Source organism: Lynx canadensis, chromosome B1, assembly GCF_007474595.2.
Source record: "Lynx canadensis isolate LIC74 chromosome B1, mLynCan4.pri.v2, whole genome shotgun sequence".
In the NCBI taxonomy this organism is placed as follows: Eukaryota; Metazoa; Chordata; class Mammalia; order Carnivora; family Felidae; genus Lynx; species Lynx canadensis.
The window spans coordinates 204,396,182-204,420,101 of NC_044306.2; the positions used below are offsets into that span (position 1 = coordinate 204,396,182).

The 23,920-nt window shown below is 58.7% G+C and overlaps 1 protein-coding gene across 1 annotated transcript in view; it reads right to left on the reverse strand.

The window, feature by feature from the left end:
- CFAP99 (cilia and flagella associated protein 99) overlaps window positions 1-23,920 on the reverse strand; it is a 40,519-nt gene that overhangs the window by 13,781 nt on the left and 2,818 nt on the right. Inside the window, exons 2-6 of the mRNA XM_030314520.1 lie at window positions 17,652-17,779; window positions 7,774-7,918; window positions 6,491-6,585; window positions 2,938-3,050; window positions 1,485-1,662 (exon numbers count right to left, since the gene is read on the reverse strand). Of these exons, the coding sequence (XP_030170380.1) occupies window positions 1,485-1,662; window positions 2,938-3,050; window positions 6,491-6,585; window positions 7,774-7,918; window positions 17,652-17,762 (642 nt within the window). The 5' untranslated portion in view covers window positions 17,763-17,779. The remainder of the gene's footprint in view (window positions 1-1,484; window positions 1,663-2,937; window positions 3,051-6,490; window positions 6,586-7,773; window positions 7,919-17,651; window positions 17,780-23,920) is intronic.

Consider the following 23,920-nt stretch of genomic DNA (forward strand, 5'->3'; position numbering starts at 1 on the left):
AAGCAGGGCTGGGAGGGAGGCTGCTGGGCTCTGACTGGGATCCCCCGGGTGCTGGTGGCCATCCGGGGGAGGGAAAGGAAGGACGGCAGGCCAGCAGCAAGAAGGGAGGTGGCCAAGCACGGGGGCCAGGCCCAGTAGACACTGGGGGAACAGGCAGAGGACCACTGAGTGGACAGGGGATGGAAGGGGAGGTGTGGAGGGGAAAGCGAGTCCAGGAAGGTGTCATGGACCCCAGAAAATGAGGGTCAGGGAGGGGGCGGGGCCATAGCATGAATACTGCAGAGGCCAGGGTGGCCTGAGAGCCATCCACAGGGTCCCGTCACAGGGACCCTCGCCAGCCTGGAGGGAGCAGTGTCCGTGGGGGTGGGGCAGGGACAGCCTGGAAACCCCTGAGCTCCAGACCCTGACTCCTTGCCCTCTGCCCTGTGTGCCTAAGGAGCATTGGAATACTTGAGGGACCTGACCCGGGCGAGGGCTCATGGAAAACCTCTCTGGGCAGAGAGGTTGCCATGAGACCTGAAGGTGGTGGGGGTGAGCTGGGACCCCCAGCCCCCCCCCCCCCCCTCCACGTGGTCCTTAATTCTGTGAGGAAACCAGATTGGGTCTGGGAAACTGACTCCACCACAAGTGTGTGGGGTAGAGACTTGGATCAGTCAGAACACAGCATCCCCAATCATGGTGATCAGCTCAAGGGGGGGCGTGCGGCCTGAGCTGGCCTGAGCTGGTCTAATCGTACTCTCACAGAATTCTTGGCCCTAGATGGCCTCTCATGCCCTGGATGGTTTACAGTACGGGGAAGGCCTGGGTGGTTTGCTACAACGAAGGAAGTTTGCCCAGAGATAAAGGTGACCCACAGAAGCACAGCTAGAACTCTGATCAAACTCTGCCTGAGGCCTAACCTACTCAGCCAAGAGTCAGCCCGTCCTCTGTGGTCTACACCAGCTTGAGCTGCCTTTTTCTGTTACCTACAATACAAAGCATCCTGACTGGCAGAAGTCAGCAAAGTGGGGAGAGAGAGAGGGAGAAGGAGAGGAAGAGGCTCTAGGCAGATGGGACAGGCGTGCAAGGGCCCTGGGGTGGGGACAAGTCCACATGATGGGGTCACACAGACAGACATTATCACCTGCCCGTGACCTGAGTAGTACTGAAGAGGATACTATGAGCTACACATGTGCTATTTAATAGAGAGGGAGACCTATGTCACGACAGGTTACAAGCATGGTCTAGATGCCACGTCCGGACAGGTTTGAGCCCTGCGGCCCCACAGCCTCACTTCATCTCTGCTGACCAGACCTTAGGATGTGGAGCACAGGAACTCACTGGGCAGGCCCCAGGTCAGCTGGGCTTCCCCACAGAGACGTGGGGTCACCAAACGCTCCTGGTCTGGTCCAGTGCACCTGGGAAGAGCCCAGCCTGCCCCTGGCTCCCAGAGTGCACTCTCCCGGCTTGGATGGGCCGTGCTCACCGCAAACGTCTGCACTTACTGGTTTGGATTTGGCCACGACAGGGACTGGCTCAGGCACTGGAATGGAGCGGGGTCTGGGGACAGTCAGGTTGAACTCCTTGGGCTCTGTGACCTTGGCCTTGGTCTTGGAAACAACGGACTGATTGGCCAACACTTCCTCTAGCTGGTTGATCAGCTTCTGGACTTCCGGCTGCCATCTTGAAGGCAAAGGCAAGGGCAGCCACTTAGGGCCACTTCCTAAGGCCAACCAGGGCACCGCCCTCAGGAGAAGCAGGCCAACGAGGGCACGGCCTTCGGGAGAAGGCCAACGAGGGCACGGCCCTGGGGAACCAAAGGACCCAAGACACCCTGGGTCCACCTCAGGGTGCGGGCTGACAATGGAAGCAACAGCCACTCCACTGAGGGCCAGCTATGCCCCGGGCACTCTACCAGCCGCGCCCTGAGTCACGCAGACAGGTGAGGAAACAAGGCCAGCAGCACTGTGGTCACAAGCCATGCTGCTGCGTGGGGAGTTGGGGGGACAGGGACAGAGAGGCCCAGCGGCAGGAATCCAGGGGCCTGAGGAGCAGCAGCGGGCGGGACGCAGAACTAATCTGGGCTTGAGCGGAAGGCCCAGTGCAAGGAGGCCCAGAGAAGCTGGAGGTGTCTGGAATGTTCCTGGAGCTGTGCTGCTGGTGACAGGTGGGGAAGGGGCTACGGGAGCAGGGTGGAGCCTTGGGGTGCCGGTGCCCTGGAGCAGGGGTCTGTGCCCTACACCGCAGGCGGGCCCAGTTCCCATCAGCAGCCTGGCCGGTGGGGTTCCCCTGAGGACAGACAGCGTGGTTTGTACAGCTCCTGGCCCAGCTCGAGGGCCACGGCCATCAGAGGAAGGAAGGGCACTTCTGAGGGGAGTGAGGTTTCCGGAGGGGCAGGGCGGGTCTGGGATGGGGCCGCATATGGCAGTGCTGAGGTGGGTGGCGGGCACCCTGGACCAAGGCTGACCCCACAGGTGGCTCTCTGGGCCCCGAGGGCCCGGGCCCTGGTGGCAGTCCTGTGGATGGGCAGTGAATCCAGCCTGGCTGGGACTGAGGGCTTTCTTCCAGGGAAACGGCAGCTCCAGGGCCACCCCTCCACCTCAGGGCCATGGTTTTCTCTCCCACAGAAGGGCTCCTCCCCCCGGGCCTCTGGCTCTCCAGCACACTGCTGGTACCTAAAGCGGTCTGCTTGTGCCCAAACGGTCTGTCTGTCCCCAGGAAAACCAGGCGGCTCCCCCAGCCCTATGAGAAGGGAAACACCGCAGGGCCAGCTTCACCCTGACCCCAGTAGCCTCTCGTGGAGGCCAAGGGCAGGGCCAAGCCACGGTGCTGGTCCTTCTGCCCGTGGGTTCCGGCCTGCGCAGGCGAAGCCGGGATTTGGCCGAGCCTGTTATGGGGCGCAGGGACAAGAGGGTGGCTTCGGGGAGTGGAGTGCAGGGAGGCTGCGGCCTGTCCCACCTCATCAGGGGGCCGATCCAGTTCTCTCGCACATAGGCTGTCTCGTAGATGAGGCTCCACTCGTCTGTGATCCATGAGCACAGGTTTAAGGGGTTGAAGAAGAACCCCAGGAACTGAGGGAGAAGTAGGAACCATTGAGGGGGGGGCCTCGGGACCAGAACCCCTCCCCAACCTGGTGAAGCCCACAGTGCCCCTCACAGGAAAGCCAGTGCCCAGGGGGCAGGGGGCAAGGAAACCACTGTCCACGTCAGGGCAGCAGGCCCCTCGGGAAAGACCCTCCCTCCCCGAGCCCTGCTCGCCCGCCCCCATGCTGGGCTGGGGTGCCTGTGCTGGGGCGCTGCCCCTGGCCACGCTGGCTTCTGCTCACGGCCTCTGGGCGTTCAGGGCAGCCCACTCCGGTCCTGGGGCGTGTCCCTGCCCAGCAGGGCACGTCCCTGCCGGTGGGGACCCTGTGCCTGAGCTACCTGCCCAGGACCTGGAAGGCCCACACCCCACTTCTGGAGAGTTCTTGGTGGGGACAGATGGACAGCGGCCTGCATCCCCTATGGGCTCCGGAATTCCAGGAATAGAGGTACAGTCTGCCCCTGCTTGCCCAGGACAGTGCCAGTGGGTGGGCCCCAGGAGTGACCTGCCCACCCGGCCCCTGGAAGGGACTGAGGATGTTCTCCCTGGGACGGCCCGGACCCCGCCACAGCAGGAACTTCTAGCGGCCGTGGGCCCTGCAGGCTGTTTTCCAGTCCTGGCCCTCAAGTCTAACAGATCTGGTTCTAGAAGGCAGTCCAGTTTAGCTTCTCACGGAGGCTGGCTGCCTTGGGGAGAGGGAGGTGTGCTTCTGCAGAGGGGGCTGGCAGTGGCCCCAGGACGTGGCTGTCAGCACAGCTGAGGTGAAGCTCAGCAACCCCCCCTCCCCCCCCCCCCCCCCCCCCCCCCCCGCTGGCCCTCCTCCGAGGGGCAGCCACGCCCGGGGCCTGCTGGGGGACTGTTCTGCAGGAGGGCGTCCACCCAGACGAAACCACACCCGGGCTTGCAGGGCCTTGTCTAGTCAAGGGGACCACTACAGACCATTCAAACCAGGCTCCCAGAAAACCAGGGAGGCCACACGCTGGAGCCCCCCAGGAGAGCTTTGTGTGGACACAGGAAACATGATGCCTCCATCTGGTCCCTAAAAGCACACCCTTGAGCTGTGAGCCTTGGGAACAGGGAGTTTACTGGGGAGGGAGGGAGTCAGCAGATGGGTTCCCGCTGTGGGCCTTTGGGCTCCACCCCAGCACCGCCCGTGGATCTGGGCCCAACGCCTGCCAAGGGCTGGGAGGGCCTTACTCCCGGGGCTTCCGGGTCTGGAGTCGGTGTTTGCTGCGTGCTGTGCGTGGTGGGCACGATGCCCGGGCCCTTGCAGCTGCTGTGAATGGAGTGGCTGAGCAGTGGGGGCACCAGGCACAAGGACGGGACCCCGGCTGCTGTCACTGCCTCCCCAGGGTGGCCACTGCCCGCTGCCCAGCTGCCAGCCGCCCAGCCACGGCCTGTCTCCTGCTCTCCCCATCGCATGGCTGTCTCTCAGCCTTTACCCTTTCCTGCCGGAAGGGGCAGTCAGTGGCCCGCTATCCGGCCTTGGGGTCTCTGCTCCCTTGCTCCTGGCCAGTGCTCCTTGCAGCTCCATCCCCCGGCCCACTCAGCATCTCAGCTGGTGTGCTGCCCCCACCCAGGGATGGCCTGCTCACACCCCTGGGGAGAACTCTCCACAGTGAGGCCCCCATTCTCACCAGGTGCGGGGGCAGGGTCCTGGGGTGAGTTCTCCGGCCCTCTGGAGGATTCCAGCGTGTGAGCGGGGGTCATTGGGGCCAGCAGGATTGCTACTGCCCCCGGAGTGACAGGCCAGCTGCAGCCACATCCAGCACTGTGTCTGGCAGAGACCACGGCCAAGGCTGCCCGAGAACCAGCCTGGGCACGCTGAGCTCACCACCACCTCGTCACTGCTGACCACGGTGGGCTGTGGGGGGCTTCCCCAGGGAGGCCCCAGGGCTGCCATCCTGTCCCTAACAGCTTGCACCCTGTCTTCAAGGCCCAGGCTGACCTCTCCTCTAGAGGCTGGAGGTGGGTGGACCCAATGGGACGGGGGGGGGGGGGGGCGTGGGCAGGGGAGAGAAGGCCCTGCAGAGGGTGCCGCCCCACCCCTGCAGCTCCCCAGCTCCTGTCGGAGTTTGTGGGGGCAGTTTCCATGAATCTCTTCCAGAAAATCTCCAGGGAGGTAACACCCAGCCACCTGCACTGGGGGCCCTAGGCTCGCCGTGTGTGGCCAGCTCTCTGTGTACCTGTCCTGGGTCTGCGTTGTGGGGCAGCCCCAGGAGGGTCCTGCGCCACCCCCTCTGGGTTCTTCAGGCCAAGGTTGGTCTAGGGCCAGCTCCTGCACTGCGGGACCCTGTGCAAGATGACACATAGACCCCCTTGTTCAACAATCACCAAGAATCTGAGGCCTCTGAGAGCAGAGCGTGAACTGAGCATCGGCAGCTCAGCCTGGGGAGCCGGCCCTGGGCACCTCCAGACGCCTCTCAGAAAATGCCTACAATTTGTTTTTTTCTTAGAAAGATGAAGACTGTGTTTAAGATAACTATGCAAATGTTTATCCCCGTGAATTGCTTGTTTACATGTAGGTAGGAAATCCCATCATTAAACACAAATCACGGCCTTGGGCCAGCACTTTCTCTCTTTCCCTTGTTAGGTGGCCAAGGTACCTGTGAGTCTCCAGTGCCACATCTCTGGGGGCTGTGGTCCTAGTGGGCGTCCCTTCCCCCGCCACTCCCACCGAACTGTCACCGCAGAGCCTGCTGTTTCTTCTGGGAGAGGCCCCAGGGCACTCCCGGGGCCTGTGATATATCCCCGCTCTTCTCCAGGAGTCGCTGTCCTGGTCTGGTGACGGCCCTCCAAGCCCAGTAAGAAGGAGCAAGCCAGTGGTTAAAAGCCTGGTCCAAGAAAGGGCTCTGCTACTCACTTGCTGAGTGGTATTGGGTGAGTCACCCAACCTCTCTGTGCCTCAGTTCCCTCAGCTGTGGGATGGATGCCTCGTAGGACGACCTCCCTGGGTCATTGTGAGGATGGAACGAGAAATGGTCACGGACGAAGCCTGGCCCACAGCAAGTGCTCCACGGGGGCTGGCCACTAAAGAACGGTGGGCCTCGGGCTCAGGCCACAGGAGGGGCCACGGCAGGACAGGAGATTGGTCCGCAGCCTCCCCCGATGGACGCCAATCCTCAGGGTCCACTCGGACCCACCCCCTTGCCTGCCCCTCAGCCCCCAGGCGGCACAGCCTCTCTCGGAGGGAGGAGTTTGGTCACAGAGAGAGGCCCAGACACACCACCCACCAGGACCCTGAGGGACGGGAGTCGAGTCCCCCAGGGACAAAACGAGGGTGTCTGCAGCAATGAGAGGGCACCTGTTTGTCATAAACGTACACTAAACCCAGCAGAGTCTCTTCCGTTACAACGAGCCAGAGAGTGAGAGGTCGGCGCTGGCTGGGACACCTTTGCCCTTGGGTTTAGGAGGAAACCGCAGAGCTCACCTTGCGCATCTTGTCCACGGGCTGGGACCTGACGATGTCACAGAAGAGCTGGAAGCCGAGTTCCTCCAGCTGGAACGTGGCCAGGTAGCAGATCACTGGGGAAACAGGGCCGGTGAGTGAGGCCGCCCCTGGGGTGTCCTCCCCTGCGCCCCCTCGCATTCCGTCCTGGGGAATCAGCCGGAGGCCTGACCGGTGCCCGGCAGGTGCGAGGGAGCCCGAGCCGAAGGCCCGCCACCAGCCGGGCAGGTGACCACGGGCAGGAGCTCCACCTGACGCCGTGTGAAAACGACAAAATGCTGCGAGAGTTCGGACGACGGCTCACATGGGTGAGCGTTTGGGGAGCGTCTGTCAAAACACTCCCACACACGCTCACTGACTTGGCATGTTCTCAGAAATTCTAAAAGTTCCCTGGGTAAAAGGAACATCACTCTGGATTTCAGTTTGTTAATTTTGAGAGATGGAGTAGCCTTAAGCCAAGCAGGACGTGAACACCCGGGCAGGTGAGGGTCCCCGGGCGGGGGCTGTTCATTGCGCTGGCTGCTGGGCAGGCCAGTGACGTGCCGCTGGCTGTGACACCTGAGCTGAGCGTCGGGGGCACAGGCAGAGCTCAGGGGCCAGCTCCCGACCTGGCATCGGGTCACTAAATTCAGCTTCCCAGCACCCTGCTGTCCCCAAGCCTTCTCCTTCTGAACAGGGGCTCTGAGGCCTAGTGCAGGGTCTGGGGGCTGAACCAACGCCCCCACCCGGAGGCACTGACCACTCTGCCCGCAATGTTCACCCCACGCCACGGAAGCAGGTGGCCCTGCGGGGCCTGCAGGAGACCAGGCGGAGACAATTCATATTTAATCCCCTGCTGGACAGTCGCGGCCACAAGGCTGGCCCTGCCCTATGTCCTCGGGGCTGAGGGGGTCAGGAACCTGGCCAATGATAAAGGCTTGTCATTTCACCCAGGCTGGCCTTCTGGGGGCACTGTCTCTGAAGCAGGCTGTGCCTCCCTCAGGGACCCGAGGCTCTGGACCCCAGCCTGGCTATTAGTGAGCCCGGAGTCTGTTCGCACGTCTGTAAGGCAGACCCGGTCCAGTCACTCAAGGCAGCCGTGAGGACCCAACGAGTGAGGGGCAGGGAGAGAGCCCGGAAAGCAGCGTGCTGCAGAAGCAGGGGCTGGCGTCCAGCACGAGCCCGAGGAGCTCCTCTCTGTGGCCGCCTCTCCAGGTCGTCACCAGTGTTGTCTGTGCCTTGTGCAGGGGGCAAGGGCAGCGGGCCTGGCCCACAGGGACACCTACCCTCAAAGAGGCTGTAGTCGGCCCGTGGGCAGAGACAGCCGGCCCGCACGTAGAAGGCATCCACCACCACGGCCAGCAGCTTCTGGTACTCGAGGCACCCAGACAGCACCTCCAGAATGAACGCCTGCTTCCGGGGGCTCAGGGTCTAGGAAAGAAACAGCCCGGGAGGGGGGAGGGGGCCGTGGGCCAGGGCCAGGCACCCGGTCCGTGCTGGGGAAGCGTTCTCTCAGTGCACCCCTCCCCAAGCTGTTGGCAGAGTCCACGGCAGTCCGGCGCCCCGACCCTCTGACCCAGCGGGTCCGCCCCAGGATGTGGTCCCTCGGGTGCTCCTGGGTAGTGACCACGGGCTGGGGGCAGGGACAGAAATAAACAGGCATGAAAAATGTGTGATTTCACTTGTATGAGGCCCCAGGACCGAGAGAGGATGGTGGGAGCTGGGGGCCGGAGTGGGGGTGGCCAGTTAGGGTTTCACGGGAACGGTTTCTGTTGTGGAGGATGAGAAAGTTCTGGGAAGGAGGGTGGGGACGGCTGCACGACAGTGTGAATGTTCTTAATGCCACAGAGCCGTGCACTTAACAGTGGCTAAGATGATAAATGTTATGTCATGTGTGTTTTACCACAATGAGAGAAAAAAAGAGCACGTTCCTATAAAGGTTTTCAAGTGAATTATTAAAAAAATAATCCCCCCCCCCCCAAAAAAAAATGGTAAGAAAACCTGCGAAGTCAGACAGGAATTACCAGTAACTGGAGGGACTGTGTTCTCCCCACGGGCTTCTGCTGGGGACACTGACTTTTCCCCACTTACCCCTTGGACAACTGTGTTGTCACACGTTACTTATTCAAAAAAGTGATTAAGCTTTTGAAAACAAGAAGACTGAAAAAGAACATCTAGTGTTGCCAGCACGGCCATGAGAGGGGCTGGCGGGGACCGGTGCCGTTGGGTCTTTCCTGAAAGCGATTTGGAAATGTGTTTCAAGTACCTTGTGCTTCCCGTACCCTTTAATCCAGTAATTACTTCTGGGAATGTGAGGAAACCATCCAAAATACAGGAAACAGCCGCATACAAGAAGTTCAGGGCATTTAAGAAGCAAAATTTTCTTAATGTTTTTTTTTTTTTTTTCCATATCGTCTGCCTTGCTTTTAATCAGCTTGGAATGTTGGCAGTTTCTGGCTGTGTCTGGCTGGCCGCAGGAGTCAGTCCTGCAAAACCGAGAAGTGCCCCGAGTGTCTTTGAGTGTCACCCCTGTGCGGTCCTCTACACCCAAAGGCAAGAGGTTTTCAGCATACACTCCAAGCTTTTCAACTTCAGGGGGAAAAAAATCATTGTATGTTTTCCTGTATTGTACATTTTATATTTTTTATTTTAATTTTTATTTTAGAGAGACAGCGAGCATGAGCAGAGAGAGGGGCAAAGGAGAGAGAGAGAGGGAGGGAGAGGGAGGGAGGGAGGGAGGGAGAGAGAGAGAGAGAGAGAGAGAGAATCCCAAGAAGGCTCCATGACTATGGTGTGTTGTAAATTTTAGGCTATTTCATATACATCACATTAACACTGCCATATCAAATTTAGTGTATAGATTTTGCAAATAAGATACTGTATGTAATCCCTAACTGTATCTGTAGTGTATATGTAATGTATTTATGCCCAAAAAATGTTTTAATTCTTTCTGAAAAGGAAAAGAAAGAAGTTCAGGGTGAAGGAAAATGGTAAGGACCTAAGTGTCAGTGGTGGGGAGTCGCTAGGTCAGACGCTCTCTCCCGTCACAGGGAGCGAGGCAGCCATTGAAGTCAGTCCTGCGAGATCTCCAGGAGGGGACAAGACGGTTAATGCAGCATGAAACCAGAATGCAGACCTCGACCCAAACAGATGCAAAACACTGCAAAACATACTCACCAGTAGTGTCATTAAAACAAAAAAAAATTTTTTTTGCCCATCTATTAGATAAATTTTGGCAACTCATTGTTTTATTTTGGATGTTTTATTATCAGTGAAGTTTTCATATGTTTATTGGACATTTGTATTTCTTTTTTTTTAACGTTTATTTTTAAGAGAGAGAGAGAGAAACAGAGTGTGAGTGGGGAGGGGCAGAGAGAGCGGGGACAGAGGCTCTGACGTGGGCTCTGAGCTGACAGCAGAGTCTGATGGGCTCAAACTCACAAACCGAAAGATCAGGACCTGAGTGGAAGTCAGATGCTCAGCCCTCTGAGCCACCCAGGTGCCCCCCTCTTATTTTCATGCGAAGAAAACGACCTGAGGGGTCCTGGACGAGCCACAGGACCTCGGAGAGCCTCTGTCTCCACACCTGCGAGTGTGGATGTTGTCTTGGCAGACCGTGTCATTCCCACGTCCTTCCCGAGGTGCCCCTGAGCCCCAGAGGCTGGAAGCCTGAAACCGTGATCTTCAGTGGGCTATGCCCCCGTGGCTCTGGCACAGTTTGGTTGTGCTAAGGAGATGCCCTTACAGGAGAGACAGGAGGTCAAGGGAGATGACGTCCCCTCCCTCCCCCCCCCGCCCCCCACAGAGGTGACCACTGTGCAGCAGGGGCTGCCCTGGACTTGGGTTCTGAAACCCTCCCCATGGCTTGGAGCACAGCCTGGCTTCACTAGATCCCTTGCTCCTTCCAGTGCCGGGACTGGGCTCCAGCAATATTCGGATGCCAATACTCCCCTGCTGACACCTCCTCTCCTCACGTGGGAGGGTCTCCGGCCTCCAGCCCAGTCTCTTCAAGGTCTGTGCTCACCCCGGGGGGCACCGCAACCGGCATCTAGGCTGAAAACGTGCCCTTCCAACCGTGGGTCCCCGGCCCGCCCTCCCTGGACTCCAGAAAGTTCTGTCTGCTCCTGTACCCTCCCCCGACTCGGGTGTCTGGCCTCTGGGCTTTGCCCCAACTCCCTGGCCTCCCCATCTCGGCACAACCCCAGAAAGTCTTTGTTGCCTCCCTCTCCCTCTGCCTCATGGCTGGGCCGGGGGAACCTCTGCACTCTGGCTTCTCCTCTCGACCTTCCTCTGTTTCCAGCCTGGCCACCAAGTAGTTCTTTTAAAATGGGGATCGGATCATGTCTGTCCTTCTTCAGAGCCTGCCAGGAGAAGTCCTTCCGATGGCCAGCGAGGCTCTGTGTGGACTGGTCTGGCTCCCTCGGGGTCCTTACCTAACCCTGTCTCCGCTCCAGCCACACTGGCCTCCCTCTGCTTCTCCAGCTTGTAGGATGTCCCCTCACGGCCTCCGTGCTAGCTGTTCCCTCTGTTTGCAACACTCTTCCCTGTACACTTGCTCCTTCACTCCCACCAGGTCTTTGCTCAGACGCTACCTGACCCGGGAGGCGTCCCTGACACCGCCCCCCCCGCCCCCCCATCAGATGCTGCCTCCCCCCCCCCCCCCCCCCCCCCCCCCCCCCGTTCAGACGCTGCCTTTCCATAGCGCTCTCGCCGAGCTGCACACGCAGGCAGCCGATTCCCTTCCCTGCTACAATGTTACGGTGGTGCTCCAGACAGGGAACAGAATGTCCTGCCTTCCTGGGCAGTTGTGGGGACCCAGGGACATCCCCCCAGTGCAGGCGAGGCACAGAGCAGCATCTCCTTCCAGGGGCAGCTCTGGTCTCACGGTCCTCTGACCCCCGGGCTGTGCGCACAGCCGGCGCGTTCTGTCAGAGGAAGGCCGGGCGCCCGTGCGGGCAGGGCAGAAAGCAATGAGTCAGCGAGCCTGGAGCTGAGGCTGCATGAGTTTGCAGGACGCCTGCTGACAGGCTCCCGCACTTCTGAGGCTCAGACAACAGTGACTCCGCTGCTCATTAATTACGTCTGCGTTTGGGAAGTGTGAGTCTGTATTAATAAGGTCAGAGCGTGGAGCCTGCGGCTCTAAGCCCTGATGCCATCTATCCCCGGGCACGGAGGTCAGGCGGGGCTGCATGGGGCCAAGGGGTCCCGGAGGACACAGAGCTAAGCAGTAAATGACACCCTGGCCCGTGGGCCAGGCTGGGCCCAGGGCCAGGTCTTTGCCACCAGGGAAGGTCAACCCAGCTGGTCATGGTGGGGAGACTGAGGCCTGGGGCAGTGACCAAGTCCTTCTGGCCAGGCCAGCAGAGGGCTGCTGGGGCTGGGCTGGCCAGGCTGTCTCCAGGAGGAGGTAGGGAGAGAGCTGAATTGCACCGAGGGGGCCCCGGTACCAGAGCTGACCCTTAATTCCAAACCCACCTCAGCCACAGACCACAGAGGGCTGTGGCCGCCCAAGGGCCTCTGAGTGTGGATACCGTTTTGGGCCTTGGTCAAGTTCAGGACTCTGGAGTCCACAGCCCCTGGCCAGCCCCCAGGGAGGGCAGCAAGGCCCTGGATAACAGTTTCGCGGATAGTCTGGGAGGTGGCCGGGACTGCGAGCCTGCCGACTTTCCACCATCACTGGCTGCCTCTGGCCGGAGCCCCCAGACCCAGTTTGCCAGAGTTAGGGCAGAGCTAGACTGGGGCCTGGGGCAGGAAAGGGGCCTGGTTGTGGATTTAATCAGAACACAGAACGTGTAAGTTGTGTCACAACACCTAGAGGCTCCTGCTAATCAGTGACGTGTTGGCTGAGGTGGGTATTATGCTAAGTGAAACAAGTCAGCCAGAGAAAGGCAGATACCATGTTTTCACTCATATGTGGATCTTGAGAAACTTAACAGAAGACCATGGGGGAGGGGAAGGGGAAAAAGAAAAAAAAGTTACAGAGAGGGAGGGAGGCAAACCATAAGAGACTCCTAAATGCTGAGAACAAACTGAGGGTTGATGGGGGGTGGGAGGGAGGGGAGGGTGGGTGATGGGCATCGAGGAGGGCACCTGTTGGGGTGAGCACTGGGGGTTGTATGGAAATTAATCTGACAATAAATTATATTAAAAAACAAAAAAAGAAGAGCAGACAAAGGAAACAGGCTGCCCGGTGTCTAATCCCTTCTCCCTTTTTTCCTGCCCAACAGAAAAATGCTATCTCATTGCGGATGGTGGTTTGCTCAGCTAAAACTTTTTCCAGGCCCCTGCTCACGGAGCCATGTAGCAGATGGCTTTAATCAATGAGATCTAATGGCAAACTGCCGGGTGCAGCCTCCAAGGAAGCTCTTAGAAAGTGAGGCAGATTCACCCGGCACGTGCCTTTATGCTGTTTGCCTTTCTCCTCTTCTCTCCTGGGATATGGATGCAATGCTGGAGGCAGGGCAGCCATTTTGTGACTACAAAACAAAGGTACATTGCAAGCATGGCCGAGCAGAGAGGAGGGAAAATACATTCCTAATGGCACCACGGAGCCCCTGAGCCCACCCTGGACTGCCTGTACGTACGCAGACTGCTTCTTATGTGAGCGAAGATACCTCCAATTTCTTTAAGCCATTGCTTTTCTGGATTTTCTCACAGCCAAACACTATTTCCTAACAGATACAGGTCCGAGAAGATCAGATCGTTCAGAGATAGAAATACATATCGCTTCAAAACTCAGGAGGTAAAATGAATGTTGATTATGTGCACCGACTGCCTTTCCCCACCTATTTCATCGGCAGAGATGAAAACACTTGCTAGCACAATATGTAAGCAAAAGGCTTTGGGGGAACAAACACACCCTGCCCGCCAACGAGAGTGCGAGCACGTAGACCCCTCAACTGGCAAGATCTACGGAAACCATGGGGGCCAGCTCCCCCACCGTGGAGAAGCTGCATTTTCTGGGACTTGGCCCGAGGTGTGCCTTCCCAGGTGCAGAGGGACAAGCGGACGGGTCCGTCTCACGGTGGTTCTGATACTGAAAGACTGGAAACGGCCTACAAGCCCATCGACAGGCGATGGTCATGACGGTTATGTCACAGCCAGGCAACAGGATGCTTTCAGCTCTAAGGACAGAACGTGGAAGAGTCCTCATGGTACTTTAAGTGTTATGTGCACTTATGCACATTTATGTTATAATGTACTACCATTTTGTAGAAGTTTAAAAAATTGTATGCACAAATGATACTGTTTTCATATATAAAACATATAGTTTAGATGTAATTTTTGCTACATCCAATACCCATGCAAGAGAGGCCTGGGCAGTCTCTGGAAGGGACCACAGGACACTGCTCTCTGCTTGTCTCCTGGGAGGGCCAGTATGGGGGGTAGACCCCACTGGATACCATCTTGAGCCTTTTGGGTTTTGGATCTTTGATGTCATAAACCAGGCACTTAAACATATTAAAATAAAAAACGTTTCCTGAGCCCAGGAAGCTACTGACTAGGACAGCAAGTTCAAGGCGTTCTGGCCCTTGGCCACACTGCCGCCTTCCAGGCGAGGACATGGGTGGTGATCCAGGCCCCCAGCCCCCCAGTTCCTGCTTTCCCCCTGTCCCTCTGGCAGGGGGTGGGGCGGGCTGGGTGCTCAGCTGGGCCTCTCCTCACCCCCGCTTCACCCTTGTGCTGACTGCCCAGCTGCCCAGCACCACTCCTGCCAGCCCAGTGCTGACCTTTCCATTCCCCTGCCCGCCCTTGCCCATGGTTTGGCCCGGGGCCCAAGGTTCTGCGCACTCGGGTCCCACTTGGCCTCCCCGCCCACACAGCGCCTGTCACAGGTCAGGACTCTGCCGTCCTGCCTCATTCAGGTCCCTCTGCCTGAGGTTGGGGGGGGGGGGTTTGCGGAATCCCTGTTCTCCCAGACCTCCCACCCCTCTGGTTCTATCTCAGTCTCAAAGCCAGAGTCTTCTCTGAAGTCTGCTGAGACCTCATGGACTTTGTGGATGCCCCAAGCTGCCTGCTGTGCCCAGTACGCCCCCGCCCTGGTCCTGCAGGCCCAAGCTGACTCTCTGGGAGTCCCTATGCCCCACCTGTTCAGCCTGGCGCCCAGCTGTCATGCTGGCTGGCCACGTGGGTCTCTGGGAGCGCAGGTGGGGGAAGGGGTGGCCAAAGGCAACACCCAGGGAGGGACGCCCAGCAGCAGCCCTCTCCCCTACAGGAAACTCTCCAGTCTGCCGTCGTCGTGCTCTAATGAAATGACACTTGTTCCAAAGTGACATTAACTACGGGGGGCAGAGCTTGGAGCACGGGGGAGGCGAGGATTCCTGTCCCTCCCGAGGGCCTGGCCAGGGAGCACATGGCTCCCTGAAAGCCCAGGCTTTCAGGCCAGCCCAGGTGCTTGCTGGTTCCATCACCCTCACCCCCCTGATCCCTCCCTCCTCTCTCCAGCCCCAGCCAGGCCCTCAGTGCCACTGTCAGGTCGTTTTGGAGACTGGCATCTGCAGAGGCTTGACGCCCACGTCTCAGCACCTACACACCCAGTGGTGATGATGGATCCCTTTCTGATCTACAGATAATCTGCAGAGAGAAAGTCAGCACACTGTGCCCCAATCCACAAGTCCTTGTACCTTCCCCACCCTTCGGCCAGGCTTCATCTGAACACCTCAGGCGCCCTCCTCTGCACCTAGTCCCCAGAGTCCAGCATTTCGGCAGCAACCCTGAGTGTGCCAACGTGGCCCCTCCATCCTTGGCCTCTCCCAGGAGGTTCCCTGTCTATACAAATGTCCTGGGGCTACCCTAACAAATTACCACAAACTTGGCCGCTGAAGACAACAGGGATGTAGGCTTTCGAGTTCTGGAGGACCGAATTCTGAAATTGAGGTGTCGCCAGGTCAGGTCACAGGGAGGGTCCACACCGTGCTTCTCCCCAGCCGCAGGTGGTTGCGGGATCCTGGCGTCCACATCTCATGGATATATCTGTGGTCACGTGGCTTTCTTCCCTGGTCTCTGTGTTGAGATTTCCCTCTCCTTATAAGGATGCTAGTCACTGGATTTGGGGCTCACCCTAAGTCAAGGATGCTCTTATCTCGAGATTCCTAACCATATCTGCAGAGGTGGCATTTGTAAATAAGGTCACATTCACAGGTAACCGGCAGCCAGCACTTGAAGGTATCTTTTTCCAGCCAGGACCCCTGCCCGATGGGCTCGTGTGCTGCGTTGTTTTCTGCCAGGCGGCAGCCTTGAGCCTTGAGTCTAACAAAAGCAGTGGGTTCCTTCAATTTTCTGGACACAAGAGTGTGTTGTCCCCACTGGGTCAGACTTGAGGCGGGCATTGGAAAGGATCTGGGAAGACCAGCGTGTCAGAAAACGCAGTTGCCGGCCTCTCCATCTGACGCGAGCATCCGTGCACACCCCGGCGACGCTGGCCGGATCCCTGGGACTCGGTGCGGTGGGTCTGGGGGCAGAGGCGTGCTGGCCTCCCTCCCCACGGAAACGCACACATAGGGGCATGATGCCACGGCTCGCTAAGCGACAACTGCCGGCAATAATGTGTTGTCACAGACCCACCTTTCTGTAACGGTTATTACTGAGACATAAAGATGCTGGCCTTGCTGTTTTTGCTGGGCGGTGGGGGAAAGCTTTGCAGGGCGGGTGCAGGGGAGCTGAGGGCAGAGCAGAGACGCCAAGGGGCCTCCTTGCAAGTGGAAGATGAGAGAAGCTCGGGCGAGGTCTTTCTTTTAGGGTGACACCAACAACAGCAGTCGTGGCTGACGCGAGAGACCCGAGGAGGGTGGGACAGAGGCAGCTGCCCCGCCACGCCCTGGGCCCAAGCGGGGTGGGGGGGAGGGGGCGCTGAGCTGTGCAGGGCGTTTCCGCTTGGGGAAGGTCATTGTGGTAGGGCCTGGCCTTGGCTGTTTTCATCATTTCCCCAAATGCTAGGGTCTCAGGGACGAGCTTGAGAGAGGGGTACAGGCTGCTGCCCGGCCCCTGCTGCCAGAGACATCGGTTCCTGAATGAAGCTGGGGAGAAGGGGTTGGGTCAGCGGTCCCAAGCTTTCTCTCGTGGGAGAGTCTCTGGTTTCTGGACCCCTCTAGCCTTTGTGTGCACAGCCCAGGGCCCCAGCCCCTTCTGCAAGGCAGCGACCACTTCAGGTTTTCGGGCCGCTGGACCACAGGGCAGCTGACGAAGGAAGAGCGTTCCCTACCACACCGCAAGGGAAAGGGAGTCCCTCTGTGGCCGGGGGCCCAGCAGAGCCCACGCCTGAGCAGGTCATGGGGGCTAGCCCGCCTCCCCGGGGGTGGGCGCAGTGAATAGCTCACACGCGCCTGTTTAGGAAAAGCAATTCCACCTGGCAATTAAGGACACGCATCCTGTAATTAACGCATTTGCTACAACAGCCCCAGGGGGGCTGGGCCCCTGCAATGCATGCTCCCGCTCCCTGGGCACCTACCCACCCCCGGTGGACGGACTGACAGACGCACAGAGAGGCTTCCGAGGGCGGCCGAGCTGACAGGTGGTGCTCCAGCGGCCCCGAGCCGTCCCAGGACGTCAGCCAAGCGGACTCTCTGTATGTGCTTGAAATGGGGTGGGCTGTAGTCGGGGGAGAAAAGAACAAGGACCATCCAGGGGCACGGGGACAAGAGGTGAGTAGCAGGGGGGCGGCGGGTGGGGGGGAAGGTCCCTTATTTCTGCCAGCTGTGGGCCACGAGAAGAAGGAGGTGGGGGCTCCTGTGGGCCTCTCTGTCGGAAGCCGGTCAGCTCGCTGACTGCTCGTGCGTAGCCGCCCTGGGAGGAGGCCACCCTCCAGAGCGGAGGTCAATCCAAGCTCACTCTTCTCTATGTTCAGTTTTGGATGGTACCGTGCAGGCACGTCCTGAGGCACGGTGCCAATATTCCCTTTCACAAGAGTGGTCTGATGCACGTTCCAGATGCCAGGGATGCCTCTCGGGGCACAGAGAGGGTCCCTGAAGGCCCCTAGAAACACTGCAGCCACTATTGTGACCTAGAGTGAAGCTGAGGACATCCAGCCTTCGAATGGCACGGGGCCGTGCCCAGGGCCTCTCCCCAGGGAGGACGGAAAGCAGCTGTCTTCCTAGAAAGTAACTAGCTACATGACAGGTGTCACCAGCATGCCTCCCAGCGAGCCCCGAGCCGCCACTGATCCTACCTGCAGGGCGGTGGACGCGGCCTCCAGGAACTGCTCAGCACTGCCCTTCTTAGCCTTAAATTTGTCCAGTTGCCCAATCACAGTTTCAATGCATTTTCCGTAGTAGGCCATCTTCCCAGGGCAGGACTCTAGAAGCAAACCACTACAGGTCACACCCTCCATGACCTCTGGGCTGTCAGCTCGGCAGGTGGCAAAGGCAGCCACAGAGGCTTTATCAATAGACGGGACGTCCCCTGGGAGCCTGGGACCTCTCACAGTGAGGCATGTTAGAGGGAGACAGGGACCCCAGCTGGGGAAACCCGGGCCCACTTCCTGGACCGTGTCCTTGCAGGACTCTGCCGTCCATGGGCCCAGGCTGGCCCTGAGGAGCCCACCCCAGGCCCCCACCCACCCACAGATCCTGGAGGCTCCCAGGCTTCCCCACGTGGCCCCCAGCCCCACAACTGTGCATGGCTGGGGAGGACGCGTGGGAGGGGTAGGCCTCTGAGCATATCTCAGCCTAGCTGGGGTTCAGTGACTGTTTATACAGAAGGTCTTGCCCAGAGGGGTAGGTGACCTAATCCCAAATGGTTGGGGCAAGAAGAATCCTCAGGTCACCAGGTTCAACACTCCCATTTTATTTATTTATTTAAAAAAAAAAATGTTTATTTATTTTGAGAGAGAGAGAAAGAGTGTGAGCAAGGGAGGGTCTGAGAGAGAGAGAGAGAGAGAGAGAGAGAGAGAGAGAGAGAGAGAGAGAATCCCAAGCAGGCTCTGCACTGTCAGCACAGAGCTCGACATGGGGCTTGAACTCACGAACCGTGAGACCACAACCCAAGCTGAAACCAAGAGTTGGACGCTCGACTGACTGAGCCACTCAGGTGTCCCTCAATGCCCCCATTTTAAAGGTGGGGGACCCAACACCCAGAAAGAATGCACAGTTGGTAAGTGGCCAGATCTTGTACGGGCACTGAACTTTCCAGAAACATACTAGCTCCAGGAGACCAGCTTGCCCAGAGCCTCTCTCTGGGAGACCTTGGAAGAGCTGCTTGGGTTGGGGCTGGGACCCTGGGAACCGGTTCTAATAGGTAAGCCCCAAATTGCTTAGAGGGGGGTGGCCAGGCCCATCAGAGGCTCCCTCCCCATGCCCCCGTCTTGTTCCATGCTACTCGAGGGGTGTCTCTGGGCCACCCCACTGCTGGTCTTCTTGGGCACCAGCTGTTGGCAAAGCCAGGCTGCTAGCATCCTGGGGATACTGCGAGCACCTCTCCTGAACCCCCAACAAGTTGGAATGGATCCAGATAGCAGTCCCCAGACCTAGACCCCCCCAGAATGGAGACTGAGTGAAAAAGATAAAAGCTGTGTCACTGGGGTCCCCAGCAAGATGGGCTGTCCCAGCCAGTCCAGCCCATTGGTTGAGTCCCCCCACTGCCTTCAAGAGCGTGAGGGCCAAATGCCACCAGATGCTTCAGAGAGCCTCTGACACACAACTGTGAAGCAGAGGCAAGAGGAGAAGCCGAAGCAGGCAGCGGTTAAAACCCAGAAAACGTGCCTCTATCACCTCCGAGAGATAAGAGAGATGTGGTATCCAAGGAACAAGAACAGTGGAGGAAGACAGAGTCTTGGAAATGAAAATATGGCAGCAGGACTAAAAATACAAATAGGAGAGGTGGAAGGTATAGTTGAGAAAATCTCCCAAGAGAGCATAAAAAGATGAAAACACAAAGTAGGAGAAAAATACCCAGAAAACCAGGGAACCACTCCAAAAGGCCCAAATGCCCACGAGCAAAGAGAAGAGAGGAGTCACGGAAGAGAATGGCCCAGGGCTGAAGGACGGGTGGGTCTCCCTGTGGACGGGGCTCTTGAGTGCCTTGAATGCTTTTGTCACCGAGGGAGACAGCAGGTGGCATAGGAGGGGACAGGGGTGCGGACCAGCCTCCTCCCCCAGCAGGGAATCCATCTCCAACCTGGAGGACAGCGCGAGCAGAAAGACTAGGCCCTGCACCCCGCCCTGCGGCGGGAGCCCAGAAAGGGGCAGACAAGGGACTGGGAAGCAGGGGCATTTCCAGGAAGGTGACAGCAGGAGGCAGGCCAGGGGCACCAGAACAGGGGAGGCCTCACCTGGCGCAGCATCCCGAGCGGGTTTGAGCTGAGCGCTCTGGGAAAGAGGCTTTGACTCCTGCCCTCCTCTGCTGGCTGCACACCTGGGCCCCCGCACCGCCCTAGCGGTGGTGACTCGGGGTCGCTCAGGCGCCCAGCCCTAGCGGTGCAGGGACAGAAGCGGCACGAGCCTCTCTCGTATGCGACCAGAAGACGGACCTCTTGGAACCGGGAAACGCACTGAAACCGGCTCGAAGCCCTGATGCCGGGTGCCGGCCCTGAAGACCAAGCCTCAGGAGAGTCTGGGTTTGGAGACCAGTCAGTGGTTCCACGAAACGAGAGCACACTGCAGGGGGCAATGGCTGAGACCCACAGAGGACTATAGCGGGGGCTGAGTCCCTATTTCTACATCGGTTCTTGCCCCAAAGTGGGCATGACCATCAGTACTGAGTGAGCTAGCTGCTGGCAGGACCTGGCTGCGGTCACTGCCCCAGGGGCCACCTAGAGTCAGGTGGGCTCGGGCCCAGGAGAAAGGAGCTGGGGACCTGCACGCAGGCACTGAAAACAGTGTGCTCATCCATCTGTCCCTATCTTCACCAGGACCACCTACACCGAGCCCAAACTTTGGCCTTTGCAGGTGCAGGGGTCGGAAGGACGGGTGGTGACGTGGGGCCAGCGCGTGCCAGGTGACCCCCTTTTGACGTGCGGCCAGGTGGCGGCATCGCTGACTGTGAACACACACTGAGCTACTCGTTTCTTCCAGGTCTGCCCCTCAGCAGTGGGACAGGCTACCTGGAGAGCAGACCACACAGCACCTTTGGGAACAGAAGCAGTCCCCATCTGTGGCTCGAGGGCAGGGGGCTGGCCGGCTTGGCCCCTCCTCTCTCATCTGCCAGGGGCAGGCCGGCTGGACCGTGGGAGCAGGTCCTGACCCTCGGACACAGGCAAGACGAGGTGAGGGCCGCAGCGAGGAGGTCGGCGCCTGAGACAGAGGTGCAGGAGGGGTATAGACGAGGCCTCGTGAGGTTGTGGATGCCGTGCAGTCCTCCTGGCCCGAGTCCCAGGTCTGCTGGGCAGCTGAGGACAAGTGACTTAACGTATCCGAAGGCAGGAAGTCATGACCCCTACAGTCAGGGCCCTGACCTGGCCGCCTCCTCTGGGTGGGTTGCCCTGCTCTGATGTCCCACCCCTGGCGATGGCATTGCTGACCACACAGAGGGACACTCGAGGTGTCTCTGGGCCAAAAGGTAGCATTGAGGGGTGTGCAATCAGTTCTTTTTTTCTTGCTGTGGGAGTCTGTATTGCTAGGAACTCCTCCCTGGGGCCTGGCTTGCAGACTGAGTGAATGTCCCTGGAGGAAATATTGGCTCTGGGAGAAGTTCTGGAAAAGATCTATTTCCATAGTTTGCAATCTTTTCCCTAGCGAGATTTGACTTTTCTCAGCCTCATGCAGCTAATGGACAAAGGGACATTTTAAAGGCCGCAGAAAGTGGTGGCCACCCCCCCCCCAACACTAACCACCCCTCCTCTGGCATTAGAGGCCTCGCTGCAGGGGATGGAGCTTGGAAGTCTTGAGGCCACAGGCTGCCTGCGGCCCCTCTGGATGAGCCCTTGTACTTGGTTATTTGTGTTCATGCACACCCTTTGCCCTGGGCCCCACGTCCGAGAGGCTGTGGGACGTTTGCAGGTGAGGATCACCCAGTCCGGCTGCACCAAGTGGCCGCAGACCCACTCACCAGGTCTCCCAGGCCTGCCCCTCCGCCTCACCCCCCGGCACAGCCACTGTCCTCGCGGGCAGGTGTTCCAGTGTGGGGGAAAGGCGGGAGGACCCTTTCGGCCTGGCATCTGGCAGGTGGGACAGATGGCAGTGCCACTCTCTGAGGCGAGGGAGGTTTGGGGGAGAGTGGCCTCAGGTCAGGGGAGTGTCCTTCCACTAAGAGCCATCATTAACAAGTCCCCCCAACTCTTGGGGTACCCAGCACGTCCTACCCCTTCGCAGCCTGGGCTCACAGTCCCTGGGGTCCTCCTCCTGCTTCCCGTCCTGTACCCCAGCTCTGTCCTCCCAGGATTCTCACTGGCTCTCAAGCCCCTTCACGTGGATCTCCTGAACCTTGAACACGCCTCTCCTCTCTCCGGTGAGCTCCTACGCATCCCTTAACACCTGATGCAAATATCAGCACCTGTGGAGCCTGCTTCCTCCTCCCTTAGCTCTTCCCTTCTCCGTGCCTCCTCTGAACTCATCCAAACCTATGTGACGCACTGCACCGTGAGCACCTGACGCAGGACCCTCCTGTGCCACTTCTGCGTCCACACGCTGGTCTCCAGCAAGTGCCGCAGAGGTGTCTGCGGAGTCAATGACAGGATGCAAACGGCAGAACAGTCAAGCTGAAAGTGTCAGCACAGAGCCCGACACAGGGCTCGAACCCACGGACCGTGAGATCATAGCCTGAGCTCAACCGATTGAGCCCCCCAGGTGCCCCCGCATTAGTGATCCTTTTTTTTTTTTTTTTTTTTCCAACATTTATTTATTTTTGGGACAGAGAGAGACAGAGCATGAACGGGGGAGGGGCAGAGAGAGGGGGAGACACAGAATCGGAAACAGGCTCCAGGCTCCAGGGAGGGCACAGGAGACGGCATCTGTAATGCCTGAAGTAGCCTGAGTCAGGTCCTGTTTCTAGCAACCCGGGACCGGACACGCCACAGAAAGGGAGGCAGGGTGCGCCTTCTAAGACACTCTCACTCTTGGGGCGCCTGGGTGGCTCAGTCGGTTGAGCGTCTGACTCTTTTTTTTTTTATTTTTTTTTTCAACGTTTATTTATTTTTGGGACAGAGAGAGACAGAGCACGAACGGGGGAGGGGCAGAGAGAGAGGGAGACGCAGAACCGGAAGCGGGCTCCAGGCTCCGAGCCGTCAGCCCAGAGCCCGACGCGGGGCTCGAACTCACGGACCGCGAGATCGTGACCTGGCTGAAGTCGGACGCTTAACCGACTGCGCCACCCAGGCGCCCCATTAGTGATCTTTTTTAATTCAAGCCTTTGCTTCCACAGATCCTATAGTTCAACAAGTTCGGTTTCATTGTTTCGTTTAATTGGAGAATAATGGATGCCCACGAGATATTTACTAAGCAAGTAAAGGTGGGACAGAACAAGCCCCACGCTGAGTTGGGGGGTTGAGGTGGGGGGGGGTCAGGCTCCCCATCCCAAGGGAGCGCTTCCTGCCTGTGGGAGCCTGAGTGAGCCCCAGGCTGGTTCCGAAGCCCTCCAAACACCCACTCTGCCAGATTCCCGGTAACATCTCAGGATGAGCCATAACTGGGGGGAAGAGACACCATGTCAACATAGTAAAGCAAGATAGCATTTACACATTCTGGAGCTCACAAGGAAATGAGCACAACTAGTCAAAAGTCTATTTTTACAGAAACAACGTTGAGGATGCAGTCTTTTCACCCCTCCCCCAACAGGCGCTTGGGGGCACTGCCCCGGGATGGGGTTTGGCCCTTGGCCCCACCTTTCTGCATCTGCTCTGAACACAGCTCTGCCTGGAGGAACCAGACACCGGCAGGAAAAGGGTTCCCTCCGGCACCTGCTGTGGGTGGTGAGCGTGGGCGGTCTGCACGTGTTTAGTGGGAGAGGTTCCTCAGGCAGGATGACTTCCCTGCCCTCCCTCCTGTCCCGGAGCTGGAACATTCGGAGGAAGGGATGCTCCAAGAGGCCCTGTGGTGATGGCTCAAAGTCCAAGAAGAGCCAGAGAGGCAGCCAAGCCCTGTCCCCAGTGCAGAGCGGGCCTGGACGGAACTGGAGGCAACAAATGGCTGAGCCAGGCGGAGGATGCAGGGGGGAGTCTGTGAGGGGCTGTGCGGGGGAGGGGGGTCCCTGGGGAGCCCAGCTGGCTGCAACCATTAGTCCCTGCCAGTCTGGCTCACTACCAGGCCTGAGGGCCCCTGGGGCAGAGGAGACACAGAGCAGCGGCGCCAGGAGGGTGGCAATCAGGAAAAGAGACGCTTGAGTCCTGCATTCTTACTGAAATTAGCCTGTGAGCTTAGTGGACGCAATGACGTTTTTGGGTAGGAGGCAGGCGGTAAAGTCTTCTGATTCTGATATCTTGGCACCTCAGCTTTGTTCTAATGGGGTAAAACCAGATACATGGGAAGTGGTATTTAATTCCCAAGGTTTAACTCCACGAATCAAGAC